We start from the raw sequence: 22,332 nt of genomic DNA, 5'->3' as shown, positions 1-22,332 counted from the left end.
GTCATGGAGATCCTGCAGCTTTGGTTCTATAGGACCAGCCACATGCTCCAGCAGCTCATAGATGGGGAAGACATTGGGGCGGGCCAGCTCAAAGCCCTGGATCTGGGTTTCGGTGGCAGCTGAGTTTTCCTGTACCCACACCATATGGGGCCAGCTCTCCCATATCCATACCACCTGGGCCAGCCCTCCCTTGCTGCCCAGGAGAGGTGCGGGGCCAACTCTCCTAAGCTCATAACCACCAGCTCTCCCTTGCTGCCCAGGTGAGGCCCTAGGACATCAACATGGTTTCATACCGCTGCCTGAATGCCCTTTGGTGGTAACATGTGCTACAAACATCCACAAAGATCCCTGCTGCCTAAGGCCATGAATCCAGATCCGTGACAGATCAGGTGACAGTACAGGACTCTCACATCAGGAGGTTCCTCAACCCAATCACATCGCCACTGCTGCCTTTCTTCACAGCACACTAACTGCTCCCTCTGCTTCTCGTCCCCCCAACCCCCGTCTCTCCATCATGTACTTGCTCACATGGTTGTGTCCAGTCACCTGTACCATGAGGGAGCAAGTGGCCCTTGGGCTACCCTTTTAAGGTATATTTTTGGGCTTGGGTTTCTCTTCTATTTATCTGTCTGTCTTAGTTAGGGTTTCATTGTTGTAAAGAGACACCATGATCATGTCAACTCTTATAAGGAACAACATTTAATTGGGGCTGGCTTACAGGTTCAGAGTTTCAGTTCACTGTCATCAAGGTGGGATCATGGCAGCGTCCAGGCAGGCATGGAGCAGGAGGAGCTGAGAGTTAGTTCTGGGGGCAAACAGGAGAAGACTGGCTTCCAGACAGCTAGAGTAAGACCTTAAAGCCCACACCCACAGTGACACACCTTCTCCAACAAGGCCACATCTCCTAATAATGCCTAACATCTCCTTGGGCAAAGCATATTAAAAACCATCACAAGTATTGAGTCTCAGAAGCTGAAAACATTCTAGACCTAGATAAGATTGTGTGGAGGCTAGATGCTTCCAAGACTAGGCCAAGTTTAGTTGACAGGGGCAGTAAGTCACCAAGATGACAATTAAAGGCACGTAAGAGTTACTTTTACCAATGATGATGCTTGTATACATTTGTGTTTGTATTTATATAGATATACACATACACTTCTCTATTAAAATTAAGACCACAATTAACTTTTCAAACTTATGTGGAAGGGAGGAAGGATGATGAAAGGAAGATAGTCATAGAAAAGGTCCTCATTTGGGGACATGAAAACTACTATGACTTCCCAAAAATATAATTGGTGTTAGGCAGATCTTTAGTACAATGTGAATAATGTTTTATGGGTTCATAGGAAAAAAACAGGGGTGGGGCATGAGGTAAAATGATGCATTTGCTTGCAATATCAACTTCAAAGGTTCTACGATGTCAAGCCAAGAGCACATAACCAAAGAAAGGGAGGGAGGGGCGTTAAACAGTTGAAATGGAATCTTTTATTTTATTTTTTAATGGAATCTTGCTATGCAGCCCTGGTAGGTCTGGTACTCACTCTGCAGCCCAGGCTGTTCTGAGACTCAATCATCCTTCCTCGGTTTCTGTGTGCTGAGATTACAGGCTCCTTGTAGGCTTCAATTCTCCTTTTAAACTTAGTATTTAGCTTCCTGTTTCTGTGCAACAAGTTGTCTCCAAATTTAACAGCTAAGAGAATAGTGTGTGTGTGTGTGTGTGTGTGTGAGTGTGTGTGTGTGTGTGTGTGTGTGTGTGTGTACACATGAGTGCAACTGTGCATACTTGTTCATGTTAATAAGGTTGCACATGTATGAGTGTGCATTCGGAGGCCTAGTGTCATTTCTTGAGCCATCCACCTTGGCCTTTTTTTTTTTTTTTTTTTTTTTTTTTTTTTGTAAAGAATCTCTCACTGGGACATGGGACTTGCCGATTAGGCTAAGCTGTCTGGCAAGCTTCAGAGAACCTCCTATTTCTACAACCCCAGAGCTGATTAAGGCATGTACTAGTAAGCGTGTGTGTGTGTGTGTGTGTATGTGTGTGTGTGTGTGTGTGTGTCTTTATGTAGACCTGGCTGTCCTGGAACTCTAACTCATAGACATCCACCTGCCTCTGCTTCCTTAGTGCCGGGATTAAAGTTGTGCACCACCATAACTGTCTCTGCTTAGCTTTTCTATGTGAGTAAAGAACATCAAACTCCAATCCACATGAGTGGGTAGCAAGCACTTTACTGACTGAACTATCTCCCCAGCTCCCTCTCCATTTATTTTTTAACACAAATGTTTTTCTTTTTTCTTTTTTTAATTAGAAAAGATTTCTATTGAACAGGCTCCTCCAAGAAGAAACAATCTGCTTCTAAGACGTCCATCCACATGAGTTTTAGCAGAAGTCCTCAGCTTCTTACTGGCTGTTATAAATAAAAGTCTCATGTTCTAACCAAGTTCACCTTTCCCTAGAGCACTCTGTCTTCATGACAGGGTTAGGCTTCTTGAGAGTGACTGTCCTGAGAGACGAAGCATCCATGTGGCTTTCTGTGACCTTGCAACAGGAGCCATATGTGATTACTCTTACCATTTTCTTCCCAAGGTATTAATTAATTAACTTAAGGGGTATACATGTCTGTGTGCGCCATAAGCTGCAGGTAACCGAGGAGGCCAGAAGAGGGCGTCACGCCCAGTGGAGCTAGAGCTGCCTGGATTGTTGCGAGTCACCTGTTATTAGTGCTGGCAAGTTCGTGAAGACAGGGGTAACAGCAGCAACAACAAAAAACCACCGACACACTTTTAACATATCACATCAAAAATGCTCATTGGGGCTGACTTTAAGACAAGCTCTCACTATGTAGCCCAGACCAGCTTTGAACTCATCTTTTCTCCCTCAGTTGCCCATGTGCTAGGATTATGGTTATCATGGTTGAACTTTATCCATGCTTGGACTGTGTACAGCTATTTACACCAGGAATGTTGATTAGGTGTGTTGTTTGAATCACCGTGTATCCCTTCCTTCCGAGAAGTTCCGAGAGGTTCCGAGAGGAGAGGTTCCGAGAGGTTCCGAGAGGAGAGGTTCCGAGAGGTTCCGAGAGGAGAGGTTCCGAGAGGTTCCGAGAGCCGTGTGAACAGTGACGCAGTGGCACGCCCCTGACAATGGTCTTGTCTCTTCTCAGGTGTCCGTCCTGCTTCTTCTTGTCTTAGCAGCCGTTGACCTGTCTCTTGCACTCACAGAAGATACTGGACAGGCCACGATTCCTCCTGTTAGATATACGAATCCGATCCTCTACATATGCACATGGGTAAGGTCCAGTACCAGCTCCACCGTATTTAATTCTCCTAATCCATAGACAGCTGAAGTGCACTCTCTGGGCACCGAATTAAGTCCATTTTCACCTGTCTTCAGCAATAATTTACAGAGAAATATGGCTCGGTCTTAAAGGAATGAAACACCCTTTTCCCTTGTTTTAAAAGTTTCAATCTATAGAACCTTCTCTAATCTTGCTCCCTCATATCTTGACATCTAGGGACTACAGATGAGATCTAAGTTTCATGATGTAAAATACTTTTTTTAATGTGGTAAATATTATTTTTTTATTGACTGACTAATCAGATCACTAGGTCTCATGCTGAATATAAGTTTGGTGTTGGAAAGCGCTAAACCAGGTTTGGTAGTGCATGCCAGTAAACCCCGACGAGGGCAGGGGACATTCTACTCCAGCCTATCTCAGAGAGAAAAGGAAGGAAAAGAGAAGGAGGGAGGAGGAGGAAGAGGAGGAAGAGGAAGCTATATCTCTCCTACAGGCATCCTTTATTTGGGGAGAGAAGCATACAGTTTTTTTAAAGCCAAAAAAAAAAAAAAAAAAAAAAAAATAGTTGCTATCGTATTAAATGAGGAAGCTGACACAGAACTGTTTGGATTTACAAACTTTGCTAAACACGAGAGCCTTTGATGTTCTATGTTCAATACAGCCTTGAACTCCCTTGCTCTGCCTTCTTTCTGTAGCATAGGCTGGCTCTCTTCCCCAGGAACTTTGGTCTGTTGTCACTGCTCAGACAGTGCTGTCCTGGAGCTGGCTAACACAGAGCCAACTTAGTTGACCTTTTTCCAATTCCCAGCTCTTTATTCGGTGACATTATATTGGAGATTGAAACCTACCACAGCAGCATTGACTACCCCAGAACAGTTGGCAGGTGCTACAAACTTTCTCCCTCCGACCAGCGGTTTGGTTTGCTAGCACAGCGCTAGATGTAAGATCCAACATCTTTGAGGGAAATAATATAAGGCAAAGTTTGGGGTTTAAGAAAAATTAGTTTTTTAGATCAATATTATAGAATTAAGATATAGTCAACCAGTACCCATTCATCACCATCTTCCTCCTCAGCCCGACCGCGGCCTGATACAAACTTCTGTCCTGGAAAGGTTTTCGTAACTCTGAGTGACCCCACTTAAAGTCATGCTCTGCTTTCTTGCTAACTCTGCACCTAAGTGTAGAGATGAAATGTAGAGATGGAGAGAGATGGAGAGGAGAGGGAGAGAGAGGGTTCCACAGTATCAGGGAAGAAATGTAAATTTGACATTTCCGTATTCTCTGCTGGGCCAAATTATCTTCCACAGTCCCCTCCTTCGGCTCCCACTTCCCCCAGGTGTCCTGACAGCCATCTTTCTCTGAACTTGGTGGCAATACTACTCTTCAGAGTTGTACATTCTTCTCTAGCTCCTGGTTTTGGTGACCCAGCACAGCAGACAATGGTGCGTACAGAAGAACTCTTGGTTCCTGACCCTGTTCTGGATCCTCTCAATAATATGTGGCATATTCCAGTTTCAGACTCTGATCCGAGCACTCCTGAAGGTAAGGAGAAAGGGGAGAGCCTTTACCAGAAAGATGCTTGTTCTAAATCCTCTGGTATCCAATAGAGGTCAGAGAGCATGGCTTCAAGCAGTCTGAGTTTGGGAATAGAATCACACCAAAGGGTTTGGTGATAGCCTTTAGTCATGAGCTCAGCGGTGACAAAAAGACTCCGTATTGTTTTTTTTTTTTTTTCTTTTGCCTCACCCCCGCAGGACAGCAAGTCCAACATGGCCTATTCCTGCCTGTTCTTCGTCTCCTATGGTTTCCAGATCGTCCTTCTAATTCTTTCAGCCTTTTCAGAACCAAGTGACTCATCACATGTGAGACTCTATATACACTCGTTTCGTATATTATTTAACTGGAGGATGCCCAAGCAAAAGTAACTTGGAGATGTCTGGGTTTCATGGAGGTCTCATGAGCCCCTGATAAGGTATAGAGTGAATATCACTGATCCAAAACTCTTAACATCCAAATTTCCCCAAATCTGAAAACTTTCAAAAAGACTGTACAGTATTATAATTGCAAATTGGAGAAACCTCAAAACCAGGAACATTTTGGCCCCAAATTGTAGATAAGGGGCACTCCGCCTGTTGTATAGGATGTTTCATATATAAACAAACAGAATGCTGAGTATATCGGAATACTACTGACTTGTGTATTCCCCTGTAACTGTTCTGCACAGGCAGCTAACTCACATATCTACGACAGAAAATCAGGTTGTTAGTGCCTCAGGGTAAACACATTGACCAGCCAGCACCCGAATAACCGTTCATTTCTAAAGTCAGGCCGAGGAAGTCAGTGTCTAATTTTAGAGCCCCATAGAGTTCTTATTTCCAACTGAGTCCCTTTTTGATGATTTTATTTTTCAGACTCCATCAGCTACAGCTTCCTTTCTGAGCAGCGTTACATTTAGTTGGTATGACAGGTAAGAAGTTCCTGGACTATGGACTTTCTATATCTTTATATGCTTGCTTCTTTGAAAGTGAAAACAAAAAAAACATCTCAGTTTTAATAAATGCCTCCTGTGGCCTCCATTTAGAGCCTAAGAATGTTGTAATGTATGCGTCAATTTAACTCAGCCCCTTTGTTGGACTGATCAGAAAGAAGAGGAGAAACTAGAAAGTAATCATTTCTCATAGTCTAAAAGTTCCACGGGAGAAACAAGGGACAACAAGACCGGAAAGAGAGCACATGGAGGCAGACAGTGTGGAGCAGAGAGAGGGAAAGGGAGACACAGCAGCCTAGGCTACCAGGGGCCTACAACAGGTGTCTTTGTTTGTGGGCCCTTTGACAGGCTGGTGAGGCCCATACGTGTTTTAGAGATGTTGGACACAGACTATGAACGTAATCAGAATATCTAAAAAGCAAGTTTGTGGGGCTGGAGAGACAGGTCAACAGGTAGGATTCTCGCTCCTCTTTCGGAGGATCTGAATCCAGCCCCCACATCAAGTGGTTCACTTCCTTCCTGTATCTTCATCTCCAGCAGGATCTCAGGCCTCCATTCCACACAGGCACTTGCACACGTGTGCACACACTGCCATACAGAGCCACACACACACACACACATATAATTTAAAGTTAAGAAAGCACATTTGCGACACAGTAAAGCACGTACTTTAACATCAATTCATTAAATCTAAATATCTAATGACAAGGATATCCTCAATGTCTCTTATAAGGAGCATGATTTGAGGGCAGCAATTAGTGTAAGTTAGCTGTGAAAACATCCATGGTTTCTCCTGCTAACAAAGACAGCATGTTGTGCTCATATTCGGAGAAAAGGCTGGATCTCAGTTAGGAAGTGTTACAAATAAAGATGCAGTCATTTTTTTCTATTCATATCTCCAGCCCTGAACTGGTTAGATAGAGGGTGAAGTCAGCAGTGAGGTCACTCCATTCCCTAAGGGCATCACGGAGCGTAGAGAGGTGGTCGGTATTTGACAGAGAAGGGGCAAGAGCAGGAGGAGGCGATGTCCTTGACTTCCAATCCTCTCCATGTTGTCTTCTAGCACATTCTGCGGTCTCTGTGTTCTCCCACCATGCTTCTGTCCAATACAGGGTCAGGAGATGTAGATAGTGGAACAGTAGAGAAGTCCAAACGTTCATCCCTCTGTCTCGGATCTGGAGGATAGGTTCTGATAGAAGCAGGCTACCATAGCACAGAGGGACTCAGCCTCTGGGCTGTTCTCGTTCCAGCATCGTTCTGAAAGGTTACAAGCATCCGTTGACACTGGAAGATATCTGGGATGTTGATGAAAGGTTTAAAACAAAGTCAGTCGTCAGCAAGTTTGAGGTGGTCATGTCAAAGGACCTGCAGAAAGCCAGGCAGGCTCTTCAGAGGCGGCTGCAGAAGTCCCAGCGGAACCCTGAGGCCACACTGCATGGACTGAACAAGAAGCAGAGTCAGAGCCAAGATGTGCTCGTCCTGGTAACTTACACAAGTGTCCGTGTGAATGCACTGTATAGCTCTGGCAAGAAGCAGTGTCTTTTCTGACTCTTTTCACCTTTTCATACTATTCTATACATTTGCACTGCACTTTACATGAGAGGTATACACAGTTCTAATAATGCCTGAGTGCTGGATGCATGTATGTATAATATACTGTTGTATCTCCTATTGAATATATTGAAAATTTTCCATAGTGTAAAATATAGCACCAGTAGTGACCATAATGACAACAGCATTAGTAGGACTAGAGAGATGGCTCGGTGGATAAATGCACTTACCACATGAGTCTGGTGACCTGAGTTTAAGTACCTAGGTAAAAGCTAGATACAATAGTACAGGTATCTGTAGGTCTAGCCTACCTACAGGAAATGGGAAATGGAGACAGGGCAATATACAGAAGCTCTTAGCCAGTTAGGCAGATTGCTGTAGTAGAGAAGAGACCTATCTCAGACAAGGTAAGAAGGCCTAGGCCAACACATGAAGGTCAACCCGATATTCACATGTATACGTTGGCATACCTGTAACCATCACTCCTACACACATTCTCTGTCTCTGTCTCCCCTCCCTCCCCCCTCTCTCTCCACACATGCATGTGTGCACACACATGTATGCATGCACACACACACACACTCATTACTAGAAACTGCACTGTATTGGAAGTTCGCATTAGTAGTTAATGCATTAATTCGCCTACTCAGACATATTTACTGAGCACAAATGTGTGTCTATTTTGGGTAATAGGTACAATGAACAAGCCCAAGAGGGCTCTCACCTATAGAGAACTAGGAGAAAGGAAATAAGCCAATGTATATAATAGTAGTAAATACTATTGAGAAAACAAAACAAGCAAGACACAGTGATTCCTCGGGGAGCTCAGGCAGGAGGATCATACGTTTGACAACAGCCTGGATAACACAGTAAGGCCCATAGTTAGAGGATAAGGAACGTCTGGGAAGCGTGAAGGAGAGAAGAGAGGGTGAGAGAGAGCCTACTTCACAGCCTGATGGCCCTGGGTTTGATTCCTCATGCCACAAACACAGAGAAAAGGCAAGAGAAAGGTGTAGGGGTGGGAAAAGGAAAGGGGAAAGTATCATCCTAGAGCCCTGGAAGCCAGAAATCCGAAATCAGGTTATCAGCAGAATCATTTCCACCGAAACGTGGAGAATGGAGTGACTTCTGTTGTTCCTGCTTCTGTCCTATTCCAGAACCCCAGGCATCCATTGGCTTGTAGTTGTCTGCCTCAGTTGTCACATAGCTACCCCATCCCCATCCCGTCTCCTCCAAGGACACCAGCCATGTTGGATTACAGACTATCTTAAAGGCCGGCTTGCTTACACTCACACGGATCCAAGTTCCAAAAAAGGGCACACTTAAGATTCTGAGAGTTGGGACTTTGTTTTAGTCAAGGATCTCTAGAGTAGCAGAACTTACAGAATTAATCTCTCTATATGTCAGTATATAGAAAGGAGATTTATTAGAATGATCTACAGGCTAGTCCAGCTAGTCCAACAGTGGCTGACTATGTATGGAATATCCAAGAATCCAGCAACTGTTCTGTCCACAAGAAAGAAATGGACTTGCTATTGAGGGTGAAAAGAAGCCTCTTCCATGCCGTTTATCTAGGTTTCCTTGGAAAGTGTGACCAAGACTAGAAGTAGGTCTTTCCACTTCAAAAGATCTGGATTAAAGGTGTCTTTTCACCTCCAAGATATGGGTTAGAAGTAGGTCTTCCCACTTCTAATGATCCGATTAAAAAAATATTCCTCAGAAGTGTGTCCAACCAGTTCTGGGATTTAGTTAATTCTAGCTATAGTCAAGTTGACAATCAAGAATAGCCATTGCAAACCAGGCACGGGGGCACATGCCTTTAATCCCAGCACTCAGGAGTTTGAGGCCAGTCTGGTCTACAAAGTGAGTTTCAGGACAGATTGGGCTGTTACTTACTCAGAGAAACCCTGTCTTAAAAAAACCAACCAATCGGGCTGGAGAGATGGCTCAGTGGTTAAGAGCACTGACTGCTCTTCCAGAGGTTCTGAGTTCAATTCCCAGCAACCACCTGGTGGCTCGAAACATCTCTAATGGGATCCAATGCCTTATTCTGATGTGTCTGACATTTACAATGTACTCATATAAAAAGTCTTAAAAAAAAAAAAGAAAAACCAAACAAACAAAAAAGAATAGTCACCACAGACTTTACCATACCTTTTTTGAAGTTCAAACCATAACACGTTCCAATAAGTACATAAAGGGGCATCAGAAAAGGCTTCTGAGCATCGAGAAAACTGATCAGCAGAGTCCTTCATTGTCAGAGTTCATGAGAGCCCCCACTCAGTCTCTTTGTTTCCATGTGTTATTTCTCTCCAACACTCCCACATTGGAATCTTACACAGGACCTTGTCCTATATTACTTGTAGTGAGGCAGTCACCAGAAAAGACTGCTCAGACATGGGCATCAGCTGATAGAAGGCCTTTATTAGGTAGCCAGCAACTAGAAGGGCAGTCTTGATAGATGGGGTCTTTGTTTCTTTTTGGCAGGTGGTACTGTCTCTGTGCTGAATTTTGTGGTAATTCCAACATGGAGTCAGTTGTGCTAATGTCTGGGGCCTTGTTATATACTACAACTACCGACTTTGGGTTTTTGAAACAGTCTTTTTTCTTTTTTTTTTTTTTAATGTAGTTAAGGCTGTCCGTGAACTCACTGTATAGCTCAGGCTGGCCTCAGAGTCATTGTCTATCCATGCATCTTTATGATGCATTCTCTCTCGTTTAGTTGTCTGCTTTCCCAGTTCAAAAGAGCTTATGAGTTAGAAGCAGGGGAGAGAAGCAGGAATGTGGGCAGGAGATAAAGAGAAGGTTACAACTATACAAAGACAGTAGCCGGCTCATAGGCCCTGCTGAAGCCTGGAGCCGTTCCAAGCACACAGTCTTACCATGCTTGTTTGGCACAATTTTGTGGACATGGCTGTTTTTGGTTTTGTGTCTAGGAAGAAGCTGAAAAGAAGAAAAAGAAGTCTGAGACCTCCAAAGACTTTCCCAAATCCTGGTTGATCAAAGCCCTCTTCAAAACCTTTTATACAGTGATCCTGAAATCGTTTATACTGAAATTAGTACATGATATTTTTGTGTTTCTGAATCCTCAGCTGCTGAAGTGAGTGCCCAGGACTTGCTGTGCTCTCGGGATTTTCTTTCCCGTCCCTTTGTATAAGTAGGCAAGAGTGAAAACCACTCTGACTTTGCTTTGCACAGGGCTGATCTAAGATAACACCTTAGCCTCTCTTTTCTGTGCCTCCTCCTAAGAGGAGACCACATGCTCCTTAGACCTCTTTGTTATTAAAATGAACTAGTGTGACCAGGTGGGTGGCATGCTTCAGGAGAGACTGGTTACCTTCATCTCTTCCCAGCCAGCACCTCTCTTAGAGTGTAGAATGCTCATGATACACCTTTGCAATCTGCCGATGTGTGGAAGGAACAGTCAACTGGAGAGCCCTTTACCCCAGATGGGTATGAGCTTCCCTTGTCTGAAAATGATTTGACTAATGCCACTCCCTATAACAAAGCTGAAACATTACAGTGGTAGCTGTGTGTGTGTGTGTGTGTGTGTGTGTGTGTGTGTGTGTGTGTGGTGTGTTACATGTCTTAGGGTTACTATTACTTTAATGAAACACCATGACCAAAAGCAAGTTGGAAAGGAAGGGTTTATTCGGCTTACACTTGCACATGCAGAGGTGGGTGGTGTGCACTGCCTTGCTCCTCATGGCTTGTTCAGCCTGCTTTCCTACAGTACTGAGAACTACCACTCATCACAATAGGCTGGGCCCTCCCCCATCAATCACTAATTAAGAAAAACTCCATACAGTCTTGCCTACAGCCTGATCTGACATAAACATTTTCTTAATTGAGGTTTCCTCTTCTTGACTGACTTTAGGGTGTACCAGGGACCGTTCTGGTTGTTTTGCCACTGATAGTGCAAGAGTGAGGCTTTGGTTGTGCATAGGAGGAGGACAAGCCTTCGGGGATCATCTGAGTGGATGTCACTTGCTCTGCTTTTGTTCCTGCAGGTTTCTCATTGGCTTTGTGAAAGACCCTAACACATATCCATGGCTTGGATATATCTGTGCAATCCTAATGTTTGCTGTGACTCTCATCCAATCTTTCTGCCTTCAGAGTTACTTTCAACTTTGTTTTGTGTTGGGAATGAATGTACGGACAACCATCATAGCTTCTGTATATAAGAAGGTAAGTGATCATGTCAAGTATAGCCAAGACAAAAACAAAAACATAGAGCATGAAATAAGTATAAACAGTTATTCCAAGATTGGGGGAAATTGACAGAAGTGAAATTTAATGTCAACACTTAATTTTGATTAGTTATAAGGTTTCCCTAAGTGCATCTTTGAAATCAAAACATGAAATGTGTTCTTGATACTGAGCCTCCTAGGGAGTTAGCCTCCCAAGGTCTGCTGCTCAGTCCTGAAGGCTCAGATGCTTTCTCTCCTTGCCTCTCCTGACAAAATCAAAAACCTCAGGAAATAAGGTAAAGTCAAATAAAAAGGCATGCTGTGTTTTTCCTATCTCTAGCAGTTACCAAACCTTTTCCTTCCTGTTTATTTACTTACTTACTTATTTTAACTACATTCCCTCGTTACTGAGTTCTGTAACGAGGTTTGGGAGGTATTCCATTTGCCTGAGATGATCTTGCTCATCTTTCCTCTGATACATAGTTTTTAAAATTACAGTTATTTATTTATTTTTGTGATTGTGTATATGAGTATGTGTGAGTGTAAGGTATATGTGTGTAGGTATATGTGTGTATGTGGGGGTGGGTAGGTGTGTGTGTGTGTGTGTGTGTGTGTGTGTGTGTGTGTATACAACTTGCAAGAGTGGGTTCTCTCCTCCAACTGTGAGAGTTCTGATGATCAAACTTAGGATATCAGGTTTGGAGGCAAATGTTTTTACCTGCTGAGCCATCTCTGTCTGGCCCTGATATTGATCAATTAAAGGAACCAGGACAGACCTTTAGGAAAGGCTATTTATTTTTTAAAAAGATAATTAAAATTTCTAATTTGTGGCAAGTTAATGTTAAAACCAATCATAATATATAGTATTATGTATTGTGCTAACTCATTGTAGTTCGAGTTGGCCTGGAGCTTCCTAGGTAGCCCAGGCTGGCTATAAACTTTCAGCAATACTCCTGCCTCAGCCTCCCGAGTGCTATTACAGGTATGAACTACTAGAGATAGCCTGTAAATCTAGTAAGGAATGGAGCTATGAGTATTAGTCTCCTGATCTTCCTAAAATGAAAGCAGAAAGCTTGTCTCAGGGTTTAGGCATGTGAACGTACCTGCAAGCGGTAGAGAAAGCATATTATTCCAGATGTGTGTGAACTCCACAGCTTTCCTCTCCATTCTAAAAACCCGTGTTCCCCTTGATAACGCCTACATCCTCCGTGCAAGACTGTGGCTGAAAATAAGTTAGCTATATCAAAAGTCTACAAGGAGGTAGTGAATGGCTCATTGGGTAAAGATGCCTCCCACCAAGGTGATGACTGTGTGACCTAACACACACACACACACACACACACACACACATGCATGCACACATGTGTGCATACACACACAGAGACACACACACATGTGTGTGCATACATACACACACATGCATGCACACACACATGTGTACACACACACACGCACAAATAAAACATAACACAAATGTTAAGTCTACAAGGCAAGGCTCAACAGTGCTGTCTTCCTCCTTCTTTCCTTCCATCTCTGGTTTCCTCACTTTCTCCCATCCTCCTGTACTGACTATCCCACGATATAATATGGAAACAGGTAAATGGAGACCTTGTCAAAGCAACAAGGCTGGTTATAATTAAGGTAAATAAAGAGTTAACTACAGAACATTGTATGTGTACACAAAAGTAGTAACTCTTGTAAGTTTGGGAGACCGGCAGTCATTTTGGAAGTTGCATTTAAGGATAGATGAGAATTTGAGGAGCCAAAAGATGTGTGGTGGGTGGGATTTAGCGAAGGGGAAAATAAGAGGAACCAGTGGTCAAAGATGAGATGATATACTGTGTTCGAGATTGGACTCAGATGCCATCATCCCATGGAGAAGCTACGTGTACATGAAACCCATCCTAGTGTTGTTTCCTCCTTTCCTCGGGGCCTCGTCTATTCCGGCATCTTTGGTTTTAATCTGCTGACCACAATCTCTTTCTTTAGGCACTGACCCTCTCTCACTCGGCTAGGAAGCAGTACACCATTGGAGAGACAGTAAACTTGATGTCTGTAGATTCCCAGAAGCTAACGGACGTGACCAACTACATGCACTTGGTGTGGTCAACTGTATTACAGATTGCTTTGTCTATTTTCTTCCTGTGGAGAGAGTTGGGACCTTCCATCTTAGCAGGTGTTGGGGTTATGGTTCTCCTAATCCCAGTCAATGGAGTTCTGGCTTTCAATATCAGGAAGATTCAGGTAAAGGAACAGTCACCTGTGGGCATGTCTCTTTAACATGTAAACTCTGACTTTTGCTACTAATTTCTAGAGGGATCTGGGGAAGGGCAAAGTTTATGGAAGACTTTCTACCATCCCAAAAGCACTCAGCTTTTTGATCTTCCCTTTCAGTCTCTAACTGGTCACTCAGTATATAATTTTTCCACCTGGTTCTGCTGAGCTTCCTTAGAAGTGATCTATTTTAAAGCCTTGTTTCTCCATCACATAGCAAGATAACCCACCCCATAGCAAACACAACAGTAATTTCAACTTTCTGTTTATGTCTTGACAATCGTCCTGCCATTGTACCTCTTCCAGAATCACAAACCTCATAGGTCGACTCCTTGGAGTTGGGGATTTATTCATTCACCTGCTCTGTATTCATTGAGTAGTAAATGCTGTCTGAAGATTCTACTGTATTTCTTACCTCAGCAAGTCAGACAAGGACCCCACACTCATGGACGTTCTATTCTGCTTCTAGGGTGGAGAGATAGACAACAAAGAAAAAAAGTCAGCTCATAATGAGTACTCCACAGAGAGCCAACTGTAACTTAGTGATGAGTGGGTAGATGCTGTCAGTGAGGAGGTTCCCCTGTGAGGTGGGCCTCAAAAGCCAAGCTCTGAATGACACATCCTGACAACAAGGGAAGGAGCCTTGCCAACAGCCATGGAACAGGCTGAGGAGAGAGAACAGTCAGGCCAAGGATAAAGGAAGATGGGTAGGAACTAGTGTGGCATAGTCAAGGGCCGGAGAGAGGGCAGGATGGGAAACAGGAAGAGTTGAAGAGAGAAAAATACTATAACTGAACACCTCAAGATCAGACTCAATGGCGACCACGGTTTCCTCAGGGCCTATCAGCAGCAAACCTGAGCTCTGTCCCCCAGAAATACATCTGGGTTTCATCTTTCCGTCTCTTGGCAGGTCCAAAATATGAAGAATAAAGACAAACGTTTAAAGATCATGAATGAGATTCTCAGCGGAATTAAGGTAAGAAGAATAAAAGGGTGACGGTCTCAGCCCGTTGACGCCACAGGACCCCTGATTTCTTTATCCACAGCTCTCCAGTGTCCCTTCCAGATTCTCTTGAAACTTGATTTCTATTTATTTGCCTGGAATGATTTGTTTTTACAGTTTGCTGCAGAAATTTTTAAAAATAAATTTTAATTTATTTGACAATTTTGTAAATAACAAAATTTGATTATATTACACACACGTGCATGCACACACACACACACACACACACACACACAGACACACACACAATTCTCCTCTTATTCCCTTCTGCTCCCTCTGAATCCTTACTTGTAGATATATCCTCAATTCCCTATCTTTAAAAAAAACTATATCATCCACTGAGTTTAACTAGGATTGTTTGCATGAACATGACTATAGAGTTAAGGAAATTTGTCACTGGCCACACACCTGAAGAAGATGTTTTTCCCTTCCCTTGGTAGCCATTAGCTACCAAAAGCTCCTCAGCTCAGAGTGAGACGTGTATGCCCTCCCTATCCCTGGGGAACTGTTGACAGGATCCATCAGTAGAAAATGACAGATGCTGTGTGTTCTGCGTGTAACATCGGTGTCACATACAGAAACCAGTGCTTTGCAGCACCTTCCCATCCCTGGCTCTTCCACGCCCTTCCACGATGTTCCCTGGGCCATGGGGGTAGGAAGGTGATGATTTAGAGCCACCAGTTAGGGCTAAGCATCACTTATTCTTGGCACTTTGATTAGTTGTGAGTGTCTGTATTAACTACTGCCTCCTGCAAAGAGAAGCTTCCCTGACCAGGGCCAAGAGCCACACCCACCCACCTATGGGTGTGAATGGAGACACTTAGGATGTGATTGATGGGCCCATTTAGCAAAGCCACAGTAGTGGGTCCCAGAGGCATTGACCTCCACAGACACTGTTCTCTCTCTTTCTCTCTCTCTCTCTCTCTCTCTCTCTCTCTCTCTCTCTCTCTCTGTGTGTGTGTGTGTGTGTGTGTGTGTGTGTGTGCACGCTCCTACATGTGAATACAGGGACCCATGAAGCCAGGGGCTCTCAGATCCCATTGAAATCTCAGTGAAGGCTGCCACGGAGCTTCTGTTTCTTTGTTGTCTACAAAGGCAGGGTGACTGATTTGCCTTAATTTGCCCAGAAATTTCCAATTTTTAACATGGGGAGTTCTGTGTCTTGGCACATTTATTCGAACAGGCAAGCCAAGATAGTTTATTTAAAAAGAATTAAATGAAGTATGTATGAGAAATGTTCTAGATTTATCAGGTTGTCAATAACTACAAGCTACCTCTCTATTAACCTATTAACAAGTTCATGATCTAGGTTTCCAGCCCCCAAAGTTTTGGTAGCTTATCCTAAAATAAGGGTGGACCACATGAATGCATCCGGTACCTTTTCAGGGCACATTGTGAATTTTGTTATTCTCTCACCCATTAGATCCTGAAATACTTTGCCTGGGAACCTTCATTTAAAGAGCAAGTCCACAGCATTCGGAAGAAAGAACTCAAGAACTTGCTGCACTTCGGCCAGCTGCAGACCATACTGATTTTCATCTTACAATTGACTCCGGTCCTGGTGAGCAGAGACAGAGTCTGCGATTCGATCCCAGACTTCAGGGGATTTGTTCCTCCTTCCTCAACCCCAACTCTAGCTCTACCCTGTGGGTGATTGGCAGCCACTAGTGAGGTTTCAGAATGGTCATCAGGAAGGTGGTCTCTAAGAATGATTTCCTTTTTGCACAAGACTTGTCCTCATAGGGCAAGCAATGTGGGTGTGGTGAAAGAGAGGGACGCCCCAAGCTCTGACCCTACAATCCAGTCACTGACTCCTGACACCTCAGAAGAGGTGCTTCTCCCTCCAATGGGATCAAACTTCTTATGGGTGATCGGAAGAGACTGGGATGATCCTGAGCATTCTTTCAACTCTGATATACAGTGTCTCTGAAAAGTTGTACAAAGGTGTCTGGGTCATTTCACTAGTGAGTTTCTTATGACCTTACTCTTCCTAGGTGTCTGTGATCACATTTTCGGTTTATGTCCTGGTGGATAGCAGAAATATTTTGACTGCGGAGAAGGCTTTTACCTCCATCACCCTCTTCAATATCCTGCGCTTTCCTCTCTCCATGCTTCCCCTAGTGACCTCTTCAATCCTCCAGGTGCGTAGGAACGCCCCTCCTAACCGCTTAAGGCCTCACAGTGCAGGCCTAGCTTACGTCTAACGGCTGCTACTAAGTGTTAAAAGCCTGTCTTGTTTCTGGAAACATGGTTTGATCTTAGTAAAATCCTAAACTCTCCGAGCCCCAGTTTATCTGTCTCTCTGACTGAATGTGGATCCTCAAACTGACCTCATCCACTTCCAGAAGACTTACAGAGACATCCAATGGGACTGTTCCTATACCTGCCACCTGCTCAGAGTCACTTTTCTAGACAAGTCTCTTGCTTGTTTTCCTAAAGAGAACATTGACATAGCAATCCTAAACAATAGAAAAGACAATGAAAAATAACCCTGCGGGTGCCCCTTCAAATCCTCTCAAGTCTTCATGGTCTAGCAACTTCAGAGGGTTATGAAGGTCCTTAGACTAGCTAACGTTTAACCTTTGGCCAGTTCCTCTATAGAGAATACTGTCGTAGATCAGCTACAGTGCCGGATGGTTCATCAAGACAGCGACTCAATCAAATTGGTCAAGACCGAGGCCCGGTTACCCAAAGTACACATAAGTTAGGGTTCTGTCACAGAAGGTGGTAGACAGTTTCTGGAAATAAGTCTGAACTTTGGAGAGAAAGAGCAACAGAGTTGAATTACCTGAGTCTCTGAAGGCTGACAATATTGTCTTTATATACTTCTCTGTCTAGTGTGGGATGGCTTTCAGGGCTGAGGTATGGTTAAGTCTGTGGTAGTTGTCAGGAGGTTCCAATTGTAGCAACGTCATGATTAACGACAAAGTCAAAATCCTTTCTTCCTCTTAGTTTTAATTCCACGAAGCCAACTCTTTTTAAATGATGCATTTATTCACTCTCTGACATTTTCATATAATAATAGATCTTGAGTATATTCTTTTCCCCTCCCCCAACTCCTTCCAGATTCTCTCCCGTCTCCCTACCCGCCCAACTTCATGAAAAACCAAATCAAACCAAAACAACTACAAAAACCATGGAGTCCAACCTTTTGGGTCTGTTACCGCATTTTCTTATTCCTGGTTGTCGTGTGTATCTTTCTCTAGGCCAGTGTTTCTGTAGAGCGGCTGGAGAAGTACTTGGGAGGAGATGATTTGGATATGTCTGCCATCCGCCATGTCTGCAACGATGGTAAACGAATTTGGAAGTTATTTCCACAAATTATTCATAGTGCTGGCACCAGACTGCTCATAGGCGGGGATTAAACACGGCAACTTACAAAAAGAAAGAACTAGGGAATCCATTTTGAATTGATCTGTCTGGTTTGACAAACAGTGAAAACTTATGTTCTCCCGTAAAGAAAGGTGCTTAGCCAGGTTTCAAAGCAGAACAGCTATTCTGAAATAAGCAGGGACCCCTGCGAGGGACCCAGGGAACAGAACTCAGACTGGGAGGGTGGCTTGGGGTGAGAGAACACAGAGAGGTTCTGAATCCAAAACGGGAGGGCTCAAATAAGAACATAGAGCTCACATAGAGGACCAGATAACAGAGACGGGGGAGGGGGAAGGGGGGAGATGTGGAGGTAGAGGGCCTGGTGTGGGAGTAGCCAGAGCATCTAGAGGCCCAAGGAATTTGAGATCCCTAGTTTAGGTTCATTGCCCCAGGCTAGTATAAGCTCAACAAGTAACAGAGGTGATTTCGGGGGCTGATAGATAAATCAGAGAGATGGACAGTCCCATGAGTACCTACATGTAACTAAAAGAGAAGGCTTTTCCCCTCCTCTCAATAGATACAGCTGTGCAGTTTTCAGAGGCCTCTTTTACTTGGGACCGGGACTTGGAAGCCACGATCCAAGAGTGAGTTCTTCCCCGGGATCCTCCTGTCTCATCCTGTTCTCAGAAGATTCTATTCAGTGGAACACCAGAAAGGACTGTATGTTGCATTCACGTGGACACTAGTTTAGGCTGTTCCCTGGAGGGGCGAACTGAGAGTAAAGGCCCTGAGCCTTTCCCCGTGGGTCTGTTTTCTATCTGCTTTCATGCTGCAAAGTCTGTGTGTCTCCAGTTAAAACTCCAGGAGGATACTTGTTCCTCCTGATACTAGGTGGAGAAAGGGCATGCACTTCCTGAACCTTAGAATCTAGCTTTTTTTTTGCCCAGTCTAGACAACGGGAACTAGTGCTGTAGATTTCAGAGGTGGCTGTGGCAGTATATTCCTGCAATCTCCGAAGCTAGGAAGCTCAAAGCAAAGGGATCATGAATTTAAGACCCATCTAGGCTATCTGGCAAGACTCTAAGGAAAAAAGAAAGCTACTATAGACTACTCCTGTTCTGTGAGCACACTACTGGAAGCCAGTTCATTCTCACGTGATCATGTGTATAGAGTGCTTGTTAAGCCCACACCATTTTGAACTCCAGAACCACCGTTCACTCTGGTTAGGGATGCCTTCCAATTCAGAACCTGCATGTTCTTTCACCCCAAGTAACAAACTCCCAGCCTCTCTCCTATTCCTGTCACCTTGAAGTACACTCTGGGATCAGCACCAGGATTGGTCAGAGCTCTAACCTTCCCCGCCAAAAGCTTTCCTTTGCAGAGAGGAAGCGAGTCACTATTCCCACGCCACCAGTCCAGAGCAGGTTGGGGAAGACTGTGTGGCAGCTTCCTGATGTTCCAAGTGCTTTAGGGACTCAGAGAGCTGCACAAAGAGTTTCTGAGACTCTAACCCAGTGTAGACCCATCCCCAGCCAGAGAAGTCAGATCTTCAGGGTCAGGGTTAGGTAAAGGAATTTTCTTTCAGCAAGTATTGCTCATAGAATAAATAAATCTGAGAAACCTTAAGTAACAAGTTTAGTTTAGAAGCAAGATCCAGCTCTGCTACTTTAAAAGCAAAACCTTAGCCCAAAGGAAGTGACCTTTTAAAACTGCCCAACTCCACAGTATTGGAGTTGAGATGTGAGCCACTCCAGGTGTCTATGCTGATGGAAAGTCGCTCAACTGTTGGTCCTAAGCAAACTTTCTCCCCCTAGGAGAACATTTACTGTTGCAAATGCACCTTTGAGAGGAACTTATTTGATGAGTTTGATAAGTAGAACTCGTTCCTCAGTGTCGTAGAACTTTACGATAATAAACAAGCACTTTGAGGGCTCATATATCTACTGAAAAGTTTCCAGCCTTGTTGGGAAAGTTACCTAAAATGAGATTTCATAAAGAGTCAGAGAAACACCTTGAGCAATTGCCCCCCACCATGTCCTTCAAAAACCTTTCTCTCTTTCAGTGTGAGCCTGGACATAAAGCCAGGCCAACTGGTGGCTGTGGTGGGCACTGTAGGCTCTGGGAAATCCTCTTTGATATCGGCCATGCTGGGAGAAATGGAAAATGTTCATGGGCACATCACCATCAAGGTGAGTGGAAGTGTAATGGAAAAGACTTCCGACCCCAAATGCAGGCCTTAGGGCAGTTTCCTCATTTGGGTCTTAGAGACATCTGAAGCAATTGTGAAATGTGGATTCTCTGCCTCTTTTCAGCTTTATACAATCAGACTCTGGGGAAAGAACTAAGACTCTGTGGTTTTAATGAGCTGTCAATGTGATCGTACATGCATACCAGGCCATTTAAACCATTGTCTAGAGATGGCTTCCTTCACAGTATAGGCATTTCTTCTGTAAATACGTGTGTGTTTGTGTGTGAGTGTGTGTGTGTGTGTGTGTCTGAAAACCTCACATCTGTAAAATTATGCAATAAAAGTAAAAGGATCTAGGAAAAACGTGTCATAGGCCACTAAAAACTTAACTTTGTAGGGCCAGAGAGATGGCTCAACAATTTTGAGCACTTACTGTTCTCATAGAGGACCGGGTTTGGTTTCCAGCATCTACATGGTAGCTCACAGTCACAAGACATACATGTGGTACACACACACACACACACACACACACACACACACACACACACACAGGCAAAACACTTAAAAATAAAATAAATCTTCCGGCAACAAAAAACATTACTTTGTAATCGGAATCCCTATAATAAAATCAGTAATGTCAGCAGAGTCAACACGGGCATTTGTACCTAACATCATAATTGCTCTTGTCTCTCATTCTCCCCATAATGGAAACTGAACCCAAAGCCTTGTAGAGACTAGACACTCTCCCTCTGAGCTATATTCCAACTGTCTCTTTGCTTTAACTCCTCCTACCCTTGTGTGTGTGTGTGTGTGTGTGTGTGTGTACTTGTGCCACAGTGTGCAAGCAAACATCAGCTGTCTCTGTTGTTCACTACTGTGTATATCAGGTTGGCTGACCCACAAGCTTCCCAATTCCCCTAGGAACACTGATGCCATTGGGACATACAGCTGTGTCCAGCTTTACATGGGTTTTTGAAACTAACCATTTCTACCAGTCCCCTTCTCTTGCATTTTGTTTTAAAGCATGTTGTATGCTGTCTCCTTCTGCAGCCCAAGCTGGACTTGAAGCTCTGGTGTCCTCCCTCAGCCTCCTGAGTAGCTTTCATTTCAGGCTGTGGCACAGTGGCCAGTGCACCTTCTTCTTTGAGAGCTACATCTTTAAATAGAATTCCTAAAACACAATGTTAGGTTTGGTTTGTTTGTTTCAAAACAGAAGAAAGTGATTTCATGGTATTTTCATGAACTCTTTGAGCTTCTTTAGAGTCAGATTTACAGGAAGTTATAAGTCATTTTCAATCATTAAACCAGCCACTATTTGGACCACAGAGATCTTTTTAACACCTTCTAAAGCTCTCTTTTTAATTATGAGAAAGTTTGCACCGCGTTGCTTTACCTTAACCTGCTTGGAAAATCAAACATTTCTTCTTTCACGGTATGCTGGAATTGCTCCCTTATTTATCAATCTCCAGTGAGCCGAATGCATTTAAAAACCGTGTGCTGTAGCAGAGGATTACTGATTTAACTCTGTCTCCTAACTCCTTTTAGGAGACTTCTTATCGCTAACTTACAATTCAGTTCTTTCCCAAAAGCGTTCATTCATCAGTCTCTATCCTGTTGCTGTGTTGCCTTCAGCCTCTTGGATTCTTCCTCCCAGGTAGTATCTATGCCACTTGAAAGAATTAACATTCTGGGGCCAGAGAGATGGCTCAGTGGTTAAGAGCACTGAGTTCAGTTCCCAGCAACCACATGGTGGCTCACAACCGTCTGGAATGGGATCTGATGCCCTCTTCTGGTGTGTCTGAAGACAGCAACAGTGTACTCATGAATAAATTTTTTAAAATTAAGAAAAAGAATTACCATCCTATTAGTAAGTAATCAAGACATTGGATTTGACTGAACCCCTGTTCTTAGCAGCATGTAGATCCTTTTGATTTTCAAAATCAAGGCAAGGTAACGATAGTATAAAAATTCACGCAGGGAAGAGGATGTTTTAATGGTAGGGTGTTGGTCTTACTTTCCAGTCAGCAAAT

At 43.7% G+C, this 22,332-nt stretch overlaps 1 protein-coding gene across 1 annotated transcript in view; it reads left to right on the top strand.

The window, feature by feature from the left end:
• Positions 1-22,332, top strand: part of ABCC2 (ATP binding cassette subfamily C member 2) — a gene marked incomplete at both ends in the record, with an annotated part of 52,742 nt that overhangs the window by 8,105 nt on the left and 22,305 nt on the right. The window contains 14 exons of the mRNA XM_080911284.1: positions 3,162-3,287; positions 4,704-4,838; positions 5,051-5,158; positions 5,708-5,763; positions 7,035-7,266; positions 10,272-10,435; positions 11,346-11,523; positions 13,515-13,769; positions 14,710-14,775; positions 16,226-16,363; positions 16,797-16,943; positions 18,009-18,093; positions 18,692-18,758; positions 20,177-20,303. Of these exons, the coding sequence (XP_080767410.1) occupies positions 3,162-3,287; positions 4,704-4,838; positions 5,051-5,158; positions 5,708-5,763; positions 7,035-7,266; positions 10,272-10,435; positions 11,346-11,523; positions 13,515-13,769; positions 14,710-14,775; positions 16,226-16,363; positions 16,797-16,943; positions 18,009-18,093; positions 18,692-18,758; positions 20,177-20,303 (1,884 nt within the window). The remainder of the gene's footprint in view (positions 1-3,161; positions 3,288-4,703; positions 4,839-5,050; positions 5,159-5,707; positions 5,764-7,034; positions 7,267-10,271; positions 10,436-11,345; positions 11,524-13,514; positions 13,770-14,709; positions 14,776-16,225; positions 16,364-16,796; positions 16,944-18,008; positions 18,094-18,691; positions 18,759-20,176; positions 20,304-22,332) is intronic.

Source organism: Micromys minutus (assembly GCF_963924665.1).
Source record: "Micromys minutus genome assembly, chromosome: 2".
Classification (NCBI taxonomy): domain Eukaryota; kingdom Metazoa; phylum Chordata; class Mammalia; order Rodentia; family Muridae; genus Micromys; species Micromys minutus.
This window is presented reverse-complemented; position numbering and strand designations above follow the sequence as displayed.